Here is a 17128-nt window from a genome sequence, read left to right as displayed (position 1 = left end):
TCCGACTTCCGCTGCAGTAGAGCCACGTGTGGCGTGACCCGGCCGGCATTGACAAATCCCGTGGCTGCCATGGGAGTGGTAGCCATCTCCCCCCCCCCCCCGCTCCCACCCCTGCCACAGAGTGTCGAGAGATGGCTGGGCCCCGGCTTGGGGACCATGGAGGTGATGGGGTCAGAGTTCCAGATGATGCTCCAGACGCCTAAGACATTTCCGGGAGGGGTATGGTAGATTGGGGGTGAGCCTAGCAAGCTTCCTGGGGAAGCCGGAGAGTGGGGACCCCCGAACGCTGCTCTGCAGGCCTCTTACGCCCCCCAGGTGTGGACAGAGCAGAGGCCTGGTCAGCTGGGGTCAGCCTGGGCCCGGCATCTGCCTGCAGACAGCATCCAGGGATGGAGACAGCCACAGGGGTCACCCCAGGTCCAGAGGGCAGGAGCCGGGCAAGGAAGACAACACGGAAAGAAAGAGAAGTCTCATCTTCCCCCTGCTTCCTGGAGATCAAAAAAAAAGAATGGATGAACTGTCTTCCCATATGGGAATCGCTCTCCTCTCTCGCTCGCTCTCATGCCATTACGACGACTTAAACGCAGTCCCACACTTCTAAAGCTCACAGTCTTGGAGACAGAGATGGATGCGGATGAGCAGCTGAAAGACAGACACACGGTAGCACCAAAACATTGAAGTTTCGAGTAGACGAGCAAGGATTAAATATTTACCCCCGGCGCGATTCAGCGGTGAGATTCGGGAGCCGCTTTCTCTGTCTTCATGGACCAGCCTGCAGGAGGGTGCCTGGGAGAAACAGACCCCCTCCCCCCTGCAGGCTCCTCCCCCCAGCCCCCTCCCCGCAGGCCCTCTCCCCCCACACGCCTGGTGAGGCAAGCAGCAATCCGAGCGTCGCTTATGTATCTTCCAGATGTGTCCGGGGCCTGTGAGGACCTGTGTGTGAGTCAGTTCTCATCTGCCATGCCCCACTCCCTTCTGGTGAGGGCAGGGGCTGCTGCGGCCTGCGTTTGACCCCCTCGCACTGGCCTCCACTTTTCCTTCTCGAAGTATGCCTGGAGACATGCTGGAAGCAGCCCTCCTCTGTCCCGTCTAGCCAAGAATGCCCGTCAGGAATGGCTGAGAGCCGCAGGAGTGGAGTCCGGGCGGCTGCTCTGGGACTGGGAAGAGATGGAGAAGACACAGGGCTCTGTAACCTTCCTCGCCCGCCGGGCTGAATCCCATCCGCGAAGCCGCAGGGAACGGCTCATGGCCCCAGATCCCTGCGTCTGCAGCCTGGCCAGGAAGCAGAGCTCTAGTGCACGCGGCCTGCTTCTTGGGCCCCGGCCGCTGGGAATGACATTTGCCGTTGTGCTAACCCAATTGTTGACTGTTGGAAAAAACAAACAAACACACACACATATATAGTATGGATATGTTTGTCCATAATCTACTTAGAACCCCAGCTGGAGACGAGTCCCCGCGCGCTCTGTCTGGCGCCTCTGGCCTCAGAAGCATGGAAAGGACTGAGGTCGGTGGGTGCCGGGGTGGGGGGGGCATGGAGGTTCTCGCTTGCGCCCAGGGAGGGGCAGGTGACCCCTCACAGAGCCCCGGACTGTGGACATGGCCTCACTTCCCTTACGGAAAAACAGGCACCAGCTCTGGTAGTAGCTGAGCGACACTGAGGTCCTCTGACCTAGTATTGTTTAAAGAAAAGAAAGAGGGAAGGAGGGAGGGAAGAGGGGAAGGAGGGAGAGAGGGAGGGAGGGGAAGAAGAGGAGGAGGGGGAGGAGGAGGAGAGATGGAGAAGAAGGGGAGGAGGAAAAAGAGGAGGAGGAGGGGAAGAAGAGGGGGAGGAGGAGGAATTACTCAAGTGAGGTCGTGTGTGCACTGCTATCAACCCAGCTGGGGAAGCTGAGGCGGGAGGGCGAGCGGGAGGGTGTGACGTGCGGCCCGGAGTGTCCACCATGGGTCTGGGCAGGGTGGGGTGCAGGCCAGCAGGACGGGGGGAGCTCAGGAGCCCTTTCCAGCCAGTCCCGGTGAGATGGTGGAGGTGTGTGTCATTGTGTCCTGGCCCGCCGCCGCCTCCGGGCCCCGTGAGGCCAGGCCAGGGACGTGTGAGTGGCCCGCGATGAGAAGGGTCAGAGAGATGACCCCGCGGGGGGGCAGGGGCGCGGTGGCCACTCCAGAGTCCCCACACCTGTCCACGCCCCGTGGCTCAAGCTGGGGACACTGCCCTCCCCCCCCCCGCCCTCGCTTTCGCCTATGCCCTGCCCAGAGCGCGAGGACAGAGCTGCCACCAGCCAGAGCCTCTCCTGGGGACCCTCTGGACTCCAGGAGGCAGGGAGGGGGCGGCAGAGGCGGAGAGGAAGGAATGGGGAGATCCCGTGGCCTGTCGGGCCCTCGCCCGGCCTCCCCCATCTTTGCTGGGTGGCCGAGCTGCCCCCACATCCTTACCGCCCCTCCCTGCGCCCCTCCCGGCCTTGGCCATGCAGGGGACTGTCCCCCCACCTCGGTCCCAGGACGCACAGCCGCCATCTGCACCCGGAACCTGGCTGCCCCTCCCAGGAGCCCCTGCAGTGCCATCCCAGAGGCCTGGCTAATTAGCCTTGCACGGCTAATTACTCCGCTAATTGCTCTGCTGTCCTGTCCTCCGCAGGGGTAGTGCTCCCCGAAAGCCCTCCTCCTCCCGCCCCTCCGCCCCAGGGCTCTGGGGTGGGCAGCTGTGGAGACCTCTCCCCTGCCCTCCCCTGCCCTCTGCTCCCTCCTCCTCCTCCCTCCTACCATCCAGGCCTGCTCACTCCACGAGGGCAGGAGGGGAGCACAAGGGCCAGGCAGGCTATGCAGCCAGGTCAGCTGCATAGTGAACAGGATGGATAGATGGATGGACAGACAGACAAGCAGACAGATGGCATAGATAGACGATAGGTAGGTAGGTAGATAGGTAGGTAGGTAGATAGATAGATAGACAGACAGACAGATGACAGACAGACAGGAGGGTACAGAGCAGCATTATCAATCCCTACCAGATTCATCCCTCCCCGTCCTCCTCCCCCTTCCCCCTCCCCTCCCCCCTCCTTCCAAGTAGTGACAGAGGTGGCCTGGCTGTGGCTTGTGGTGAGGGGAGGGTCCAGCAGGATTTTCCACCTGGGAGCTGGGGGGGGAGGGGGAGGGCTGGGGGGGGAGGAGGGGGTGGTTTATGACCTGCTAAGAGCGCAACAGCCCTGGTTATTTTTTCTTTTCCTCTGGGTCGTGACTGCCGATGAAGGGCAGGCAGGCATTTTGGTCTCTTCCCGGTTTATAGCCGTGATGATGATGATGATGATGATGATGATGATGGCGCCTCCTGTGTCTGCCATGCCTTTTTAATAAGGCCACTTGGTTTGGCTTCTTAATATTTAATCCTGTTTCGTATTTGCTTTCTGCTGGCTTAAAAATCAACCCGGTTTTAATTGCTTCTGTGGAAGCAGTCACGCTGGGCCTGGGGTGGCGGGCGGCGGCTGAGAACCTTCCAGATGCAGGAGGGACCTCCTGTGAACCTGCAGCCTCGTTTTCCCTGCCCCAGCACCCCTGCCTCCCTCTGGAGGCTGAGCCAAAGAGCTCCTCCAGGTGTGGGGGGGACGCTAAGCTGCCACAGGACTGCGGGGGGGCTTTGGGGACACTGGGGCGGTGGGGGGAATTGCTGCCTGGCTTCTTCCTGGCTCTTAGTATCCAGATCTGAGACTCTAGAGGGGAAAGTGACGCACGTGGCCGCGGTAGGAGAAGAAAGACCGTCCCCCCCCCCCACACACACCCGAATGTCCACCCGTGCGTCCCACGGGCTCCGTGTGACTCCCACAGGCTGGTCCCTGCAGGAGGCCCCGCCACGGTCCACCGAGGGTGCCGACACCAAGTCCTCTGTCCTCGGGGAGAATCCCGATTTGTCCAGGAAGACAAACCTAATGCTCTCGAGAGATGACACACGTCAAGGAAGACGGTTCAAAACCACCAGGCAGCGTTCGCAAACACGCGTTGCAGAGTTTTCTACAGATAACTATTTCGGCTGAGCCGGCACCCAAAGCGCCTGGCGTCGATCTTAACAGGCAGAAGATGGGGAGTCAGGAGCTGGGATGGCCGGGGTGGGAGGGGGGGTTGGTATCCTTGCCGGCCTCCATGCTCTAGGGTAGAGGGCAGAGAGAGGACTTGGATGGTTCTAGAAGCTGCCTTGGTCTGCAGCCCAGTCTCCGGGACTGGACTGGACGTGAGCAGTCTGGGCCAGGTGGTAATTTTCCTGGGCTCTGCCGCCTGCAGGGCTTCCCGTAGCTGCTCCCCTCCACGTTCCGGAAAGGAGGTCACAGCACCAAGGAGCTGGCCAGGGCCAAGCCACAGTGACCTCCACCCTCGGGAACGGAGGACAGGCCGTGGTCCTGGCGCACGGAGGCACCGTGCCCGCCGCCGTCGCCACGGGGAGCCCGGGGACCCTTCCCCAGGAGCCTGCTAAAGCGCTGGGCATGGGGGGGGGCTGGCAGGACGCACCCCGCCTTGCCAGGCGAGGGTCTCACCTGGTCACTTCTGCCTGCAGCCCTGGCCCCGAGGGCCCGTGGGCAAATTTCCCTGGTTTCCCAGCCTCCTGAGACTGAGTCCATGCAGACATGCCAGGAAGCCCAGCGGTTCTGTTCCTGAAACAAATTCCCAGGTTATCTCAGAGAGAGAGAGAGACAGAGACAGAGAGAGAGAGAGAGAGAGAGAGAGAGAGAGAGAGAGAGAGAGAGTTGGGGGAGAACTCATGATACGGCAATGCACTATTCATTCAAAATTCTATGTAGGGAGCCAGGTGCCGGTGGCTCGTACCTGTCATCGTAACTACTCCGGAGGCTGAGGTCTGAGGATCACAGTTCAAAGCCAGCCCGGGCGGGAAAGTCTGTGAGACTCTGATCTCCAATAAACGACTCAGAAAAAAAATCAGAAATGGAGCTGTGGCTCAAGTAGTAGAGCGGCAGCCTTGAGCATAGAGAGGTTCGGGACAGAGCCGAGGCGCTGAGTTCAAGCACCAGGATGGGGGGGGAAGTGTATAAAATGAGCACATGCTACTCCAGGAATAATCACGGTGCTATAATAAACATGGTAAAACCTGAAGGGGCAGGTGGATTGGCTGCCGCCGGTGGTGGGCAGGCTACAGACGGAAGCGTTCAGCCTGGTGGTGTTGGGGGACTGAGTGGCCTGGCTGAGGGAGGGGACAGGAGCAAAGGCCAGTGGGGCGTGAGAGCCGTGGCACCATCTTGGGAGTTACCAGAAGACACAGGAAGGAGCGGGAAGTCTCCTTTCCCCGTCTAGATGTGCCATGCATGCTGGTCAAAGCCTGTCCTGGGGTCCACCCGTCCTCTGCTTTGTGTTAACTCCAGTGGATTAGAGTGTGGGTTCCATTATGTTGGAATACACACACATACACATGCATGCACACACACACGCACACACACATATACACATGTGCATACACGCACATATATGCACATACACATATGCAAGCGGCAGCTGGGATCGTGGCCTAGTGGTAGAGTGCTCGCTTAACATGCACAAAGACCTGGGTTCGATTCCTGCGTACCACATACATAGAAAAAGCTAGAAGTGGTGCTGCAGCTCAAGTGGTAGAGCTCTAGCCTTGAGAAAGTCCAAGGACAGTGCTCAGGCCCTGAGTTCAAGGTCCAGAATTGGCCAAAAGAAACAAAACAAAACCACATACGCAGGCGTGCACTCTCATTTTTGGTATATTTTGAATGTACGTCTATATACGTGTTTTGGTTTATTGCTCTTAAATGTTTTGTTTGGACTCATGTTTGGAAATGACAAAAGGAATGTTCCCTGTGACAACTGAGCTGTCTCTCTCTCCCGCCCGTGCCGGCTGCATGCTGTGTGTCGCTGTCCTGCCCCGTCTCCCCCCTGCCCTGCCCCTGGCCGCCTCGTCTGAGGAAGGAGGTGCCCTGGCCAGCTTGCGTGATCAGAAGAAGGGGAAGTTTGCTTGGTTTAGTCACTCCACAGAAACCCATGGTAACGTGGCCTTGCGCTCTGTGTGTGCACACCTGTCCGTCCTGCTGCACTGCACGGGGCGGGAGGGGGTTGCTCCCGACGCTGAGGGCACGGCAGTCACCTGCATGTGTGTGTGTGTGTGTGTGTGTGTGTGTGTGTGTGTGTGTGTGTGTGTGTGTGCGCGCACGTGTGTGTGGATCTGTGGATGTGTGGATGGCCGTCTGCCCTGCTCTGTGCTTCTCCTGAATCACTTCTAAAGTCCCCCTGGACTTCCTTTTCTCCAACGTTGTGGAGACGGAGCCTTCTTCGACATCAGCTGCACCACCACTGCCCTCTGCTCCCATCTTCCCCGTTCCCGGAAGGTCATCTCACCCACCCGACGTCCTCCTCCAAAAGAAGACAACCTGGGAAAAGTCTGCTGTCACCCACCTTGCCCCGGGCTGAGGCAGCCCGCCGGGGCCTGTCACACCCGTGGCCTCTGTCTGTCCTCTCCGTGGGGACGGCCACGTGGGGGCTGAGGAGGCCCCCACCCGAAGACGGATTCTGTTCCAGAAGGAGAGCAGAGCCAGACCAGGCTGAAGAAGCTGGGGGCGGGGGGCTGGGCTCACTCGGTGACAGTGGTCGCATTCGCTTAGAGCCTCAGTACTCAGGAGGCTGAAAACCGAGGATCTTGAGTCCCAGGCCGGCCAAGCCACAAGGGAGCAAGGAAGGAAGGAAGGAAGAAAGGAAGCCAAGCAACGCATGTCACATTAGAAGGGTGGCAGAAGAATCCTTTGAGCTCGACTTTTTCTTATTTTCAAAGGGAGGAGACGCCTCCTGGCCGCTGTGCAGCCACCGTGGCTGCCGGCAGCTCTGGGCCGCGTGCCTCCCACACCAGCTGGTGCCACGGATTGCTGTGGGGTGGGGGCCGGTGGCTGTGAGGCTGAAGACGCCCGCTCCGCCACGTTGGGAAGGAAGGGAGGGAGGCAAAAATCCACCCCATCCATAGCAAGTTCTAGAAGCAAAGGTGAGCCCTGATGGCTCCCAGAGGCCACAGGGTAGTGGAGGGCTGAGAAGGGCATCCGTCAGAGCTTTCTAGGAAGAAGGATCTGACCACCACACTTCTCCCCCACCGTCCTGCAGGGTCCGGGCAGCAGACCTTCCCCTAGGGAAGCAGACAGGCCACGGGTGAGCTGGCCCCCGCACCAGGGTCACCCATGATGGTCTAACGTCTCTTCCTCCCTCTCCCCCCACCCTCTCTCTTTCTCTCCCCCCCCACCCTCCGTGCTCTCCCTGCACCCGTGGCCTCTCGCAGTGAGCATGCCCACCAGTGAGACGGAATCAGTCAACACGGAAAACGTGGCCGGAGGTGACATGGAAGGCGAGAACTGCGGGGCCAGGCTGGCGTGAGTAGGCACGGCGTGGCTGCCCTCACTGGGCGCTTCCCAGGGTGGGGGGGGGCAGGCCACACCCCACGGCACCACACTCCACACCGTGGAGCTGACAGAGACGTGGGCCCTTCCCATCCCATCCAAGGGCGCTCGGGGGGATGGGAGGCTCTGGGGTCCGGATTTCCACGGTTCCCGTCCTCCCCTCTCGAAGCAGAAGGTCAGTCAGGGTCCTGGGTCCGGCCGGCTTTTCTAGAAAGAAAGCAGACAGGCGAGCCAGGGTCACACAGCCACACCTGGCCTGGCCAACCATGAGCAACATCACCTGCACCTATAAAAGTTCACCCATGCCCAGCTGAGGCTTTGAGCGCTCCAGCAGAACCCACCCTGCGGTGCCCCCCTTCCCTCCCTCCTTCCCCCCATCCTTCCCTCCCTCCTTCTTTCCTTCCTTCCGTGAGGCAAATCTGTGGCTTCAGCAAGCTACCTTTGACCTGGCCCTGAGCCTGATGGCTGGGGACCCAGGAAACAGCTTCCCTGAGGGCTTGTGCAACTCAAGAGGCCGAGATCTGAGGATCCTGGAAGAGCTGCAGTGGTTAGGGCACCAGTCGGGCATGGAAAAGACCAGGGCAAAGCCCTGAGTTCAAGCTCCTATATCTAACTAGCGGTTGGGGACTTTGGTGAGTGGAAGAGCTCTTCTTGCCTGGTAAGCGCAAGGCTCTGGGTTTGGTTCTCAGCACTGGGAAAGATGAAGAAAGAACCCTTTTCAATGCCATCTCCTAAAGAACGGATGGAGGGGAATCGTTTAAAATGGGCAAAACGCCCGTTCAGTCAGCAGCATCCTGGAGAACAGAGCGGAGGATTGGACGGGTCGGTGGCTGACCCCAGTCCCGAGTGTCCTCTGCTCCGGGGGCAGGAGAGGCCTCCTTCTTACGTTGCTGTGAACGGGCTTACGTCCACCCAGTCACCAGAAGTAACACTACCGGCAGGTTCTCGGTGTGGCTGGTCCCAGACGCCCGTGTCCACCCCCTGCTCCGATCCACCGAGGAGCCAGGAGGGAGGAGACGGGGGGAGGAGCCCTCGGACTCCAGGCCGGACTGCACCGCTGCAGCACTTGTCCTGAGAGTGGCATCAAGGGGGTCAGTACTGTGGTCTCCCCGGCATTGTCCGGAAGTCAGTACATTGTTCAATGGTCCATACATTGTTAAAAATAGGAAGCTAAGCACGCGCCTAAACAGCAATCCAAGCCTTTTTCCCTTCGGCTCTTCTTTTGGAATGGAAGTGAACCCACACACAGCAAGACGAGGAAAGGAAGCGTGGAGAAAGGCTTCAAGTCCACACGTTTTAGGCCTTTCTGTGGGCCGGACACTAAGACAAGACAGGAGAGGGAACAGATGTTCGAGGACCTTACAGCCCCAGCCTGGGGACATGGCCCGGTCACAGGCCTGGAAGGATGGTGGGAGACCCCGGAAGGCTGTGGTTTGGGTGAGAACCAGGCTGTCCGCGTGGAAAGACGCCAGGCGCCTCCGATCTGTCACCTCTGGAGGGGCGCAGGCTGTGGGCCTCTGGAGTTCTGTGGAGCTGGTTGCTATGACAACCCTGCATCTCTCTCTCCCCCCCCCACATCCACGCCCCACAGGCCAGCGTTGTCACGGGAGGACCGCTCACGACCTCTGTAGGAAAACACGTGGGCAATGCAGGCGAAGGACACAGAGGACAAACCAAGGGGAAACTGCACCGTAGGGACAGCGGGAAGGATGCCTGGGACCTTAGCCGAAGCGGTGGCTGTGGTGCCGAGAGGCGCCTTCCTCGTCATGACAGCCAGACAGGCGACAAGACCGCGGCGCTGAGCCCGAGTCTGAGGCCGGGCCACCAGGGTGAGGACGGCGCCATCTGAGGACGAGAAAGGCCATTTGGGGAGTTCATATTTCACACGGTGGGTGGTCAGCATATGGCGCCCCTGACCGGGAGACGGAGAGGGAAGTGGAAGATATGAATCTCCCCACGAAGTGCCAAGATTTGTTCAAAGGCAAACTGAGCAAGAGAGGAAGAGGGGGGACCTTGGTCGTCCGGAAGGCCGCACTGGGAGGGGTCTGGGCTGGACCGGCTCCTTTGCCCCATCCCAACCTCCCACTCCGTGCAGATCCACTTCCACGACCGGCACCACGCCTCCCACGGGCTCCCCATCTTGTTGACTCACAGCAAGAGGAGCAGCTGTCCAGCACAGAGTCCACCGCTCTGCCCCGAGGCAGGAGGCCGTGCAGCGGTGGTGTGGTTCTGCCCTCAGGAGGCGCCTGCAGAATGCGTGGAGGAGCGGGGGCCTCTGGGCTTCACGGAGATCTGAGCCCCGGCTTCCCAGGGCCTGGAATTGTCCTCGGCTTCCAGACCAATGCCCACAGCACAGGGCCTGCTCCTTCGGAGGCGCGGGCATCTCACTAATGCGGTCCTTTGCCTTGCTGTGGACTTCTGGTCTTCAAAAGGGATGGGTAGTTTGGACCCAGAGCAGCCAAAATCATGTTCAAATAGCAAGAAGGAAAAAAGAAAGAAAGAAAAAGGGAAGGAAGAAAGGGAGAGCTGGTCTTCAAGTGTGGTTTACACAAGTAGACAGGACAGCTCTGTCAGCTCCCAGCTGCCTGGAGTATGCCAGGACGCCAGGAGACCGTGCAGGAACCAGCGCTCCCTCCACCACCTTGCAGAGAGATCGCCCCGGGACCTCCCCACGCTTTCTAACAACCTCTGCTCTCAACCTGATGGGACTGGGAACAAGGGGAATGCTTGACGCAGGCCCCCCAGACTCTTCTGCAAGAAGGGGAGGGGGAAGCCAGCCTGCAGGGGGCATGCCAAAGACCCCAGCTCTCCAGCACCCCACACAGAGCACCCTGCAGTCCCCAGCACCCTTAGCCCCTCTGCCCCCCCCCCACACACACTAAGCTGTAGCTCTAAATAAAAACCCACCCCTGGCTCCTGGTCCGCCTCCCGCTTGCTTTGGGACGGTGTGACAGCCCTAGCAGGCTTTGGGGGTGCCAGGAGGATTGTAGCAAACGGCTCCCAGCCGGAGAGCACTTGGCTGTGGCTCTGGGCACCCCAGAGATACATCATTATCTCACGCACGACTGCTCTGCCACCTGTCACATCTGGTTTCACTTTTTTTTTTCATAAAAATAATAATACAAAAACAAAATAATGAGAGGGGTTGGTAATTTGCTTGCTCTGGGACCCAGCTCACTTCCTACCAGGCTGGGACAAGCCAGGCTAGCACCAGCTCCCAAATACCCCCCGCCCCCCGTCTCTTTCCAGCAGCCCTCCATGCCTCCCCATCTCCCACACCTCCCCTGCATCTACAGGGCAGCAGCGTCCTGTCTTCCCCCCCTCCCCTCTGCACTGCCTGTGTTCTCCAGCCTCCCAGACAGGTTTTTTTGGGGGGGATGAGTACAGGGGGTGGTTCTCGGACCTCCTGGAGAGTGTGACCCACCAGGAGTCTTTCTGCGCGCGCACACACACACACACACACACACACACACACTTTCAGTGCTGCACGGCTGTGGGCAGGCTGGATTCCCCCTGGGTACCTGAGGCTGTTCCTTGTCACCTGTGACGCCGCTCTCCGTGGCAGCCTCTGCTGGCTCGCTCCCCCCATTCTCACATCCATATTCACATCCTGACCCCGGGAGCCCGGGCGCATGCCCCTCCCATGCCGTGGAGTGATGCTTCTGTTTTCTCTTTCAGCCACCGGATCTCCACGTCTAAGTTCAGGTGAGTGAGAAGCGCCTGGCTCCTTTCTCTTGCCTGCCTGCTCGGCTCTGGGCTCAGGCCCCCTCCCTGACCCCCCCCCAGTTGGGGGTGGAGCAAGGGGTGAGCTCGTGAGAGAACCCCCAGTGGTGCCCTGATCAGTCCAGAGAGGTAATTCGGGGTCCAGGTGAATGACCTTGCACTGTTGTCCTGTGGGCACTGCTGTGTCTGCCTCCACCGAGCTGGGTTGCAGGCCGAGTCCAGCCCATAGCCTGCCCAGCTGTCCGTCCCACTGTCTGTCCCTGTGTGTTGGTGGAATGGACGGAGGGATGGCTACGAAGACTGTGAGTCAGCAGTGACTCCCGCACGATTGTCTGTGCCAGAATCTTAGTTATCGCAGAGGAGCAGGAGGGACAGGGACGCGTCTTCGCACCTTGTGTGTACATAGCATAACTAGATTGCTGTGATTTCAGCGCTGAAAGGTGCTTAGGGGATGTCTAGTGAGAGGGTTTGCCTCGTTTCTTCTTGTACTGAGCCTTCAAAATGCAGTGCGTGTGTAACTGCCTAGGGAGTAGCTCACTGCCACACCTGGCAAGCCATGGCTGCCGTCCCCCCCCCCCCCGGTGCAGACCTAGGAGCTCTGAGCAGTGTCTAACTGACACCCTACCCCCACTGGTGACCTCGTTAGGTTATAGCTAAGGCTGGAAATGGATCCACAAGCCACAGCCTGCATTAGCTATGAAATAGCCAGCCCCTGTCCGTAGTGGGGGTTGGAGACACATTTGTCAACGACGCTACAACAAATAAACCTCCCTACAGAAGCTTTTGCCCTGGAGTGCACGGCTCCTGCTTCACGCCAGGGGAGCACGGAGAGCAGGCGAGACGTGTCCTCCCGCTTTACCACTTCATTTCCACCCCCCCATGCACACGTAGACACGCACACACAGATTTACACATTCTCATGAGCCCTTCCATCTATCACACCATAGGAACAGTTGCCAGGACGCCCGTTGTTAAGCAAAGCCCTGTTTTGAAGTGTGGGAGGGGTGTGATTATCTTTAAATACTTTCCCTGGATAGTAATTACCCCCACCCCACCCCGCACGCACACACACACACACCCCGCATCCCGGCCCAAACCCACGTCACTCCCCGACAGTTGTGTGTGGGAGTGGCCGGCCTTCTGAAGGCACGGCCGGCCCTCGAGACGGGCCTGACGACCTCGTGATCCACCACCCCCAGATTTGGGAAGGGGGGGGGTGGGACCTATTCTCAGCATTCGAGAACACAGATTTCCACAGCTGGGGCAAAAGTAAGCAAGGCCAGTTACTTTGGACCGCACAGCAAGGTCTCTATGGCGGCCTTGTACTGGGCCCGGGTAGGCCCGCTGAGGTCAGATCAAAGCATGTGCCCTGAGAATTCAGGGTTTTGGGGGGGCAGGGTGTGGGGGGAGTGACTTCACTGAGTTTGTCTATAGTGTAAAGAATCACAGCTGAAGGAAGAAGAAGAAATGCGCTCTGGCCAGGCAGGGCTGGGAAGACCCTGGGATCACCCCTCCCTGACACTGCCCCAGACTCCATGCCCGGTCTCCCCGCCCCCTCGCCCATGCCGGGACACCCAGGGTGGTGCCTGGAGGGGACGGGTATTCCACATGGGTGCATGTGATTTTCTCACGTCATGGTGCCACTTCTTGGCGGGGTAAGCCCCCCACATCGCCCGCATCCCCCACGGGCCCATGACATGGATGTGTTTAGCTTAAAGGGCTGTGGTGCGTGCACGTGGACGTGCGTCCACCCACCAGGCCCTCCAAAGGCTGTGGGACCCCCCTGAAAGCTGGGAAGCTGGGACCCGGGCTCCTGATGCTGCTTAGCAAGGCAGCGTGGGCCGAAGGACCAGACTGGGTTAGAGAAGAAAACAAGTTGAGTCCCCCTCTCCACAACGCTGGTCAAGTTGTGTGGCCCCTCTTGGCTCTTTTTAGGTTGGAGGGGTAGGGGGTTCTTTTCTCCTCTGCAAAGTCGGGGAACACACGCTTTGCAGGGGGATTAAGACAAGTCCAGAGGCGTGCCTGAGATGGAGCCAGGCGGACCGGCGTGCCCCACCACGGCCGGCTCCGCACAGTGATGCCCCAGGTGTCATCCGGGCCCATCCTGCCATTGTGCGCAGCAGGCGTGGAGAGCCTCCCCTGCCTGAGAGCATTACACGGTATCGTGTCAAGGCCACGACAAGCCATTGGCCGGCCGTGGCTGGGGACACGCCCGAGCCGTGTAAACTCAGGCCACCCCCATTCAATCTTGTCTCCTTGCCGAGATTTTTCTCGAAAAGGCCAGGTGTGTCTCCGGGCACAGCCAACCTCCCCCTCCTCTCCCCGCCGGTTCCCAGCCGATACTGGCGCAGGTGGAACCGGTTCTGCAGGCGGAAGTGCCGTGCAGCCGTGAAATCCAACGTCTTCTACTGGCTCGTCATCTTCCTGGTGTTCCTCAACACCCTCACCATCGCCTCCGAGCACTACAACCAGCCCCACTGGCTCACCGAGGTGCAAGGTGAGCGGCCGGCTCAGTTCTGCCCTCGCTCACTCGAAGCCCAGGGTCCCGGGGTGGGGGCGACCACCAGCGAGGAGGCTGATGGGAAATCTGCCCTTGGGCCTTGGTGCTTAGTGGACACCGCAGTAAACCCTGAATTCCCCACCGCCGCCGCCCTGCCAGGACCAGAGAGGGGTGTCCGGTCCCCATGTCTCCCAGTCTCTCCTGGGGAGACCCCAGGCGATGACCCCAGCTGCACATTGCAGAGTCCTGGGAGGGGCGTCGGGGTAGTGGTATGAAGGTCGGGCTCAGACGGAGCCATCTTCCTGGCCTCCGAAAAGCCCCTGTGAGGCCTCTGTAAGCACAAAGAGCTGGAGGCACAAAGCTCTTGGCACCCAGGAGACAATGGCAGCCAGGCATCGCTCTTCCACATGGCTTGGCCCCAGTTTGTCCCAGCCGGAAGAGCTGGAAGAGAGAGGGACGTCAGCGTGGGGCCCTTCCATGGCCAACGTGCTCTCCCTCCCTCCCTCCCTCCCTCCCCTTGTCCTCCCCTATGCCCACCCTCCAGATACAGCCAACAAGGCCCTCCTGGCCATGTTCACGGCGGAGATGCTGCTGAAGATGTACAGCCTGGGGCTGCAGGCCTACTTCGTGTCCCTCTTCAACCGCTTTGACTGCTTCGTCGTGTGCGGGGGCATCCTGGAGACCATCCTGGTGGAGACCAGGATGATGTCCCCGCTGGGCATCTCCGTGCTGCGCTGCGTCCGTCTGCTGAGGATATTCAAGATCACCCGGTAGGCAGCTCTGCGCGTGGCTCTCCGGCCCTCCGGCCCCATCCCGGGAGGCAGACGAGGTGGACGGGCCCTGGGGGCGGGGGGGGGGGGTCTGGCGTCAGCTTCCGTGCCATGCAGGGATGGTGGCATTTAGAAAGGTCATTGGCCGCGAGCCGAGCAGATTAGAATTGTATTCAATGGCATGAGAGATGGTGACGGCAGCCCGTAGCAAAAACTTGATCACTCTATCCATGCTTGGTGACAATTCCACCCCCTAGGTCCCAGGAGGGAGAGCAAGGAGAAGAAAAGGCGACATTCAGCCACTGACCCGGCCTCTTTACCTATTGATATGGATGCTATATTTAAAAAAAAAAGAAAAACACTTATTTGAAAAAAGAAGTATAAGACGTATTGGTGAGGACGTAGCGAGACGGGAAGCCTGTGCACTGCTGTAGCGAGAAGGAAATGGTGCTGCCACCTGAAAGCACTATGGCTTCTCCTCACACAGTTAGAAGCACGGAATGGCCCTGTGGCCCAGCAGTTGCATTTCTGGATATCTACCCAAAAGCATTAGAAAGTAAGGCCTAGAGGCGACCTCTGCGCGCCTTCACGTGCAGCAGCGTTCCATTAGCCAGAGGCACCCACGCTTCCACGGTGGGTGAGTGAACAAAAACTAGAGGAATACCACCCAGCCTTCAAAAAGGAGGGCCGGGAGTGTGGCCTAGTGGTAGAGTGCTCGCCTAGCGTGCACAAAGACCCGGGTTCAATTCCTCCATACCACCTACGTAGAAAAAAGCCGGAAGTGGTGCTGTGGTTCAAGTAGTAGGGCTCTAGTCTTGAGAAAGCTCAAGGACAGTGCTCAGGCCCTGAGTTCAAGATCCACGACTGACAGTGCGTCTGCGTATGTGTGTGTGTGTGTCTCTCTGTCTGTCTGTGCACAATTTAAAATTTGGACTTAAAAACAATCCTCCGACGTGTCCTCGAGGGCCTGTCCGGGCGGTTAGGGGAGCTGGGATGTGGAGTAGCTCAGCCAGGCGCGGACGGCTGACAGACCAGCCCAGCTCACTGGAAGGAGATTTGGCATCTGCCCCTCTGCCTCACACACCCCTCCATCTGTCTGGACAAAAGCCGTCTCCCTCCACGTTGCCTCCCACTCCTGGGCCAGCGGATGTGGGGCGTGGGCAGCGGGGAGCGTGCTGTCCACTCAGGACAGTGTGCGACTGTGTCGTGGCCCATCTGGGCGGTGACATTGATTTATTTGATCATGACCATCATTCGGTTTTTTCTGTTTTCTGCTGCCTGCGTGCAGGAACGCTTCTGGGTGGGGAAGGTGAGGGTCTCGACACCCACCCGAGGCCCCGTGCCGCGCCGAGCTCCTCTTGTTCAGACAGGAGGCAGGGACGTGGGACAGGCCCAGGAGCCCCCAGCCGGCCCCTGACTGGACGGGGAGGGGACAGGTGGTCCCTGAGCCCCTCGTTGTTCCTCATTACCAAACCCACCCCGGGCGTCCAGCACCCTGTCCCCAGGACGGGGGCAGCCAAGGGTGTCCAGAGGAGGACAGAGGAGGAGCTGACCCGGCTCCCATGCCCAGGTGACAGGGCTGACCTCCCGCCCATCCCCAGGTACTGGAACTCCCTGAGCAACTTGGTGGCGTCGCTGTTGAACTCGGTGCGCTCCATCGCCTCTCTGCTCCTGCTCCTCTTCCTCTTCATCATCATCTTCTCCCTGCTGGGCATGCAGCTGTTCGGGGGCAAGTTCAACTTCGACGAGATGCAGACACGCCGGAGTACCTTTGACAACTTCCCCCAGTCCCTGCTCACCGTCTTCCAGGTGGGCCACCCCTCCCGGCTGCCATACCCACGGTGGGGGGGGCGGGGGGGCAGGGAGCAGCAAGGAGCCCTGGAAAGACAGTGGGAGGGCACTGAACCAGCCTAGATGGCCCCGGACAAGCCTCCGTCCCCCAGCCTTCTGCTGCCCTGACATTAGTCAGCAAAGATGGGGCGGGGGGCGGAGGGGGGGCTTTACATTTCCCGTCCTCTCTTCCCATCAGAATTGTGACTTTATAGGTATTTGGGCTTCCTGCGAAGCTAAAATAGCACTTCTTTGAGTTTAAAAGTAAAATGAGAGCCGGGTACTCTCAGGAGGCTGAGATCTGAGGATCAAGGTTCAAAGCCAGCCCGGGCACAAAAGGATTTGAGACTCTTATCTCCAGTTAACCTCTAGTGGGGCTTGGCTCACGGCCTCCCGGGGAGCACATTCACAGCTGAATCTGCATCCTCCCGACCCTCAGGCTTCCGGCCCTGCGGGAGGTCACTGACTGGCCGTATGGGTGGTCTAAAGACAGAGCTAGATGTGTGGGTGCCCCCCCCCCCGCCCTGGGGAGGGGAGTCGGGCCCCGAGGAGGGGGCCGGGCGGGGAGCGCGGGGTCTGCTGTTGGTCTAACCCTTATTGGTGGGAATGTGTCGTTCAGATCCTGACCGGGGAGGACTGGAATTCGGTGATGTATGATGGGATCATGGCTTATGGCGGCCCCTCTTTTCCAGGGATGTTAGTCTGTATTTACTTCATCATCCTCTTCATCTGTGGGAACTGTATCCTTTGCCGCTGCTCCTCACCTCCTCCTCCACCACCACACCCCCACTCCTGCTTTCCCCTCAGGCCAGGCTGGGGTCCGGTGGGGGCTGCCACCCCGATCCGCAGGGCCCCGGGGCCCACAGAGCCCGAGCAGCCCTGCGGGAGCGTGGGGAGGGTCCCAGAGAGCCTGG

General features: G+C 59.7%; 1 protein-coding gene across 11 annotated transcripts in view; it reads left to right on the top strand.

The window, feature by feature from the left end:
- Positions 1 to 17128, top strand: part of Cacna1c (calcium voltage-gated channel subunit alpha1 C) — a 231805-nt gene that overhangs the window by 168509 nt on the left and 46168 nt on the right. For 7 of the 11 annotated variants that reach the window (XM_090325245.1, XM_090325249.1, XM_090325246.1 and 4 more), the window contains exons 10-16: positions 5926 to 6000; positions 7274 to 7364; positions 11070 to 11096; positions 13451 to 13611; positions 14159 to 14384; positions 15986 to 16193; positions 16834 to 16954. In XM_090325245.1, the coding sequence (XP_090181371.1) occupies positions 5926 to 6000; positions 7274 to 7364; positions 11070 to 11096; positions 13451 to 13611; positions 14159 to 14384; positions 15986 to 16193; positions 16834 to 16954 (909 nt within the window). The remainder of the gene's footprint in view (positions 1 to 5925; positions 6001 to 7273; positions 7365 to 11069; positions 11097 to 13450; positions 13612 to 14158; positions 14385 to 15985; positions 16194 to 16833; positions 16955 to 17128) is intronic. The other 4 variants (XM_090325250.1, XM_090325254.1, XM_090325255.1 and 1 more) reach the window with 1 other exon arrangement.

Source organism: Megascapheus bottae, chromosome 37 (assembly GCF_031878675.1).
Source record: "Megascapheus bottae isolate mThoBot1 chromosome 37, mThoBot2.hap1, whole genome shotgun sequence".
Lineage (NCBI taxonomy): Eukaryota > Metazoa > Chordata > Mammalia > Rodentia > Geomyidae > Megascapheus > Megascapheus bottae.
The sequence above is the reverse complement of the archived record's forward strand: the minus strand, read 5'-3'. Positions and strand labels throughout refer to the sequence as shown.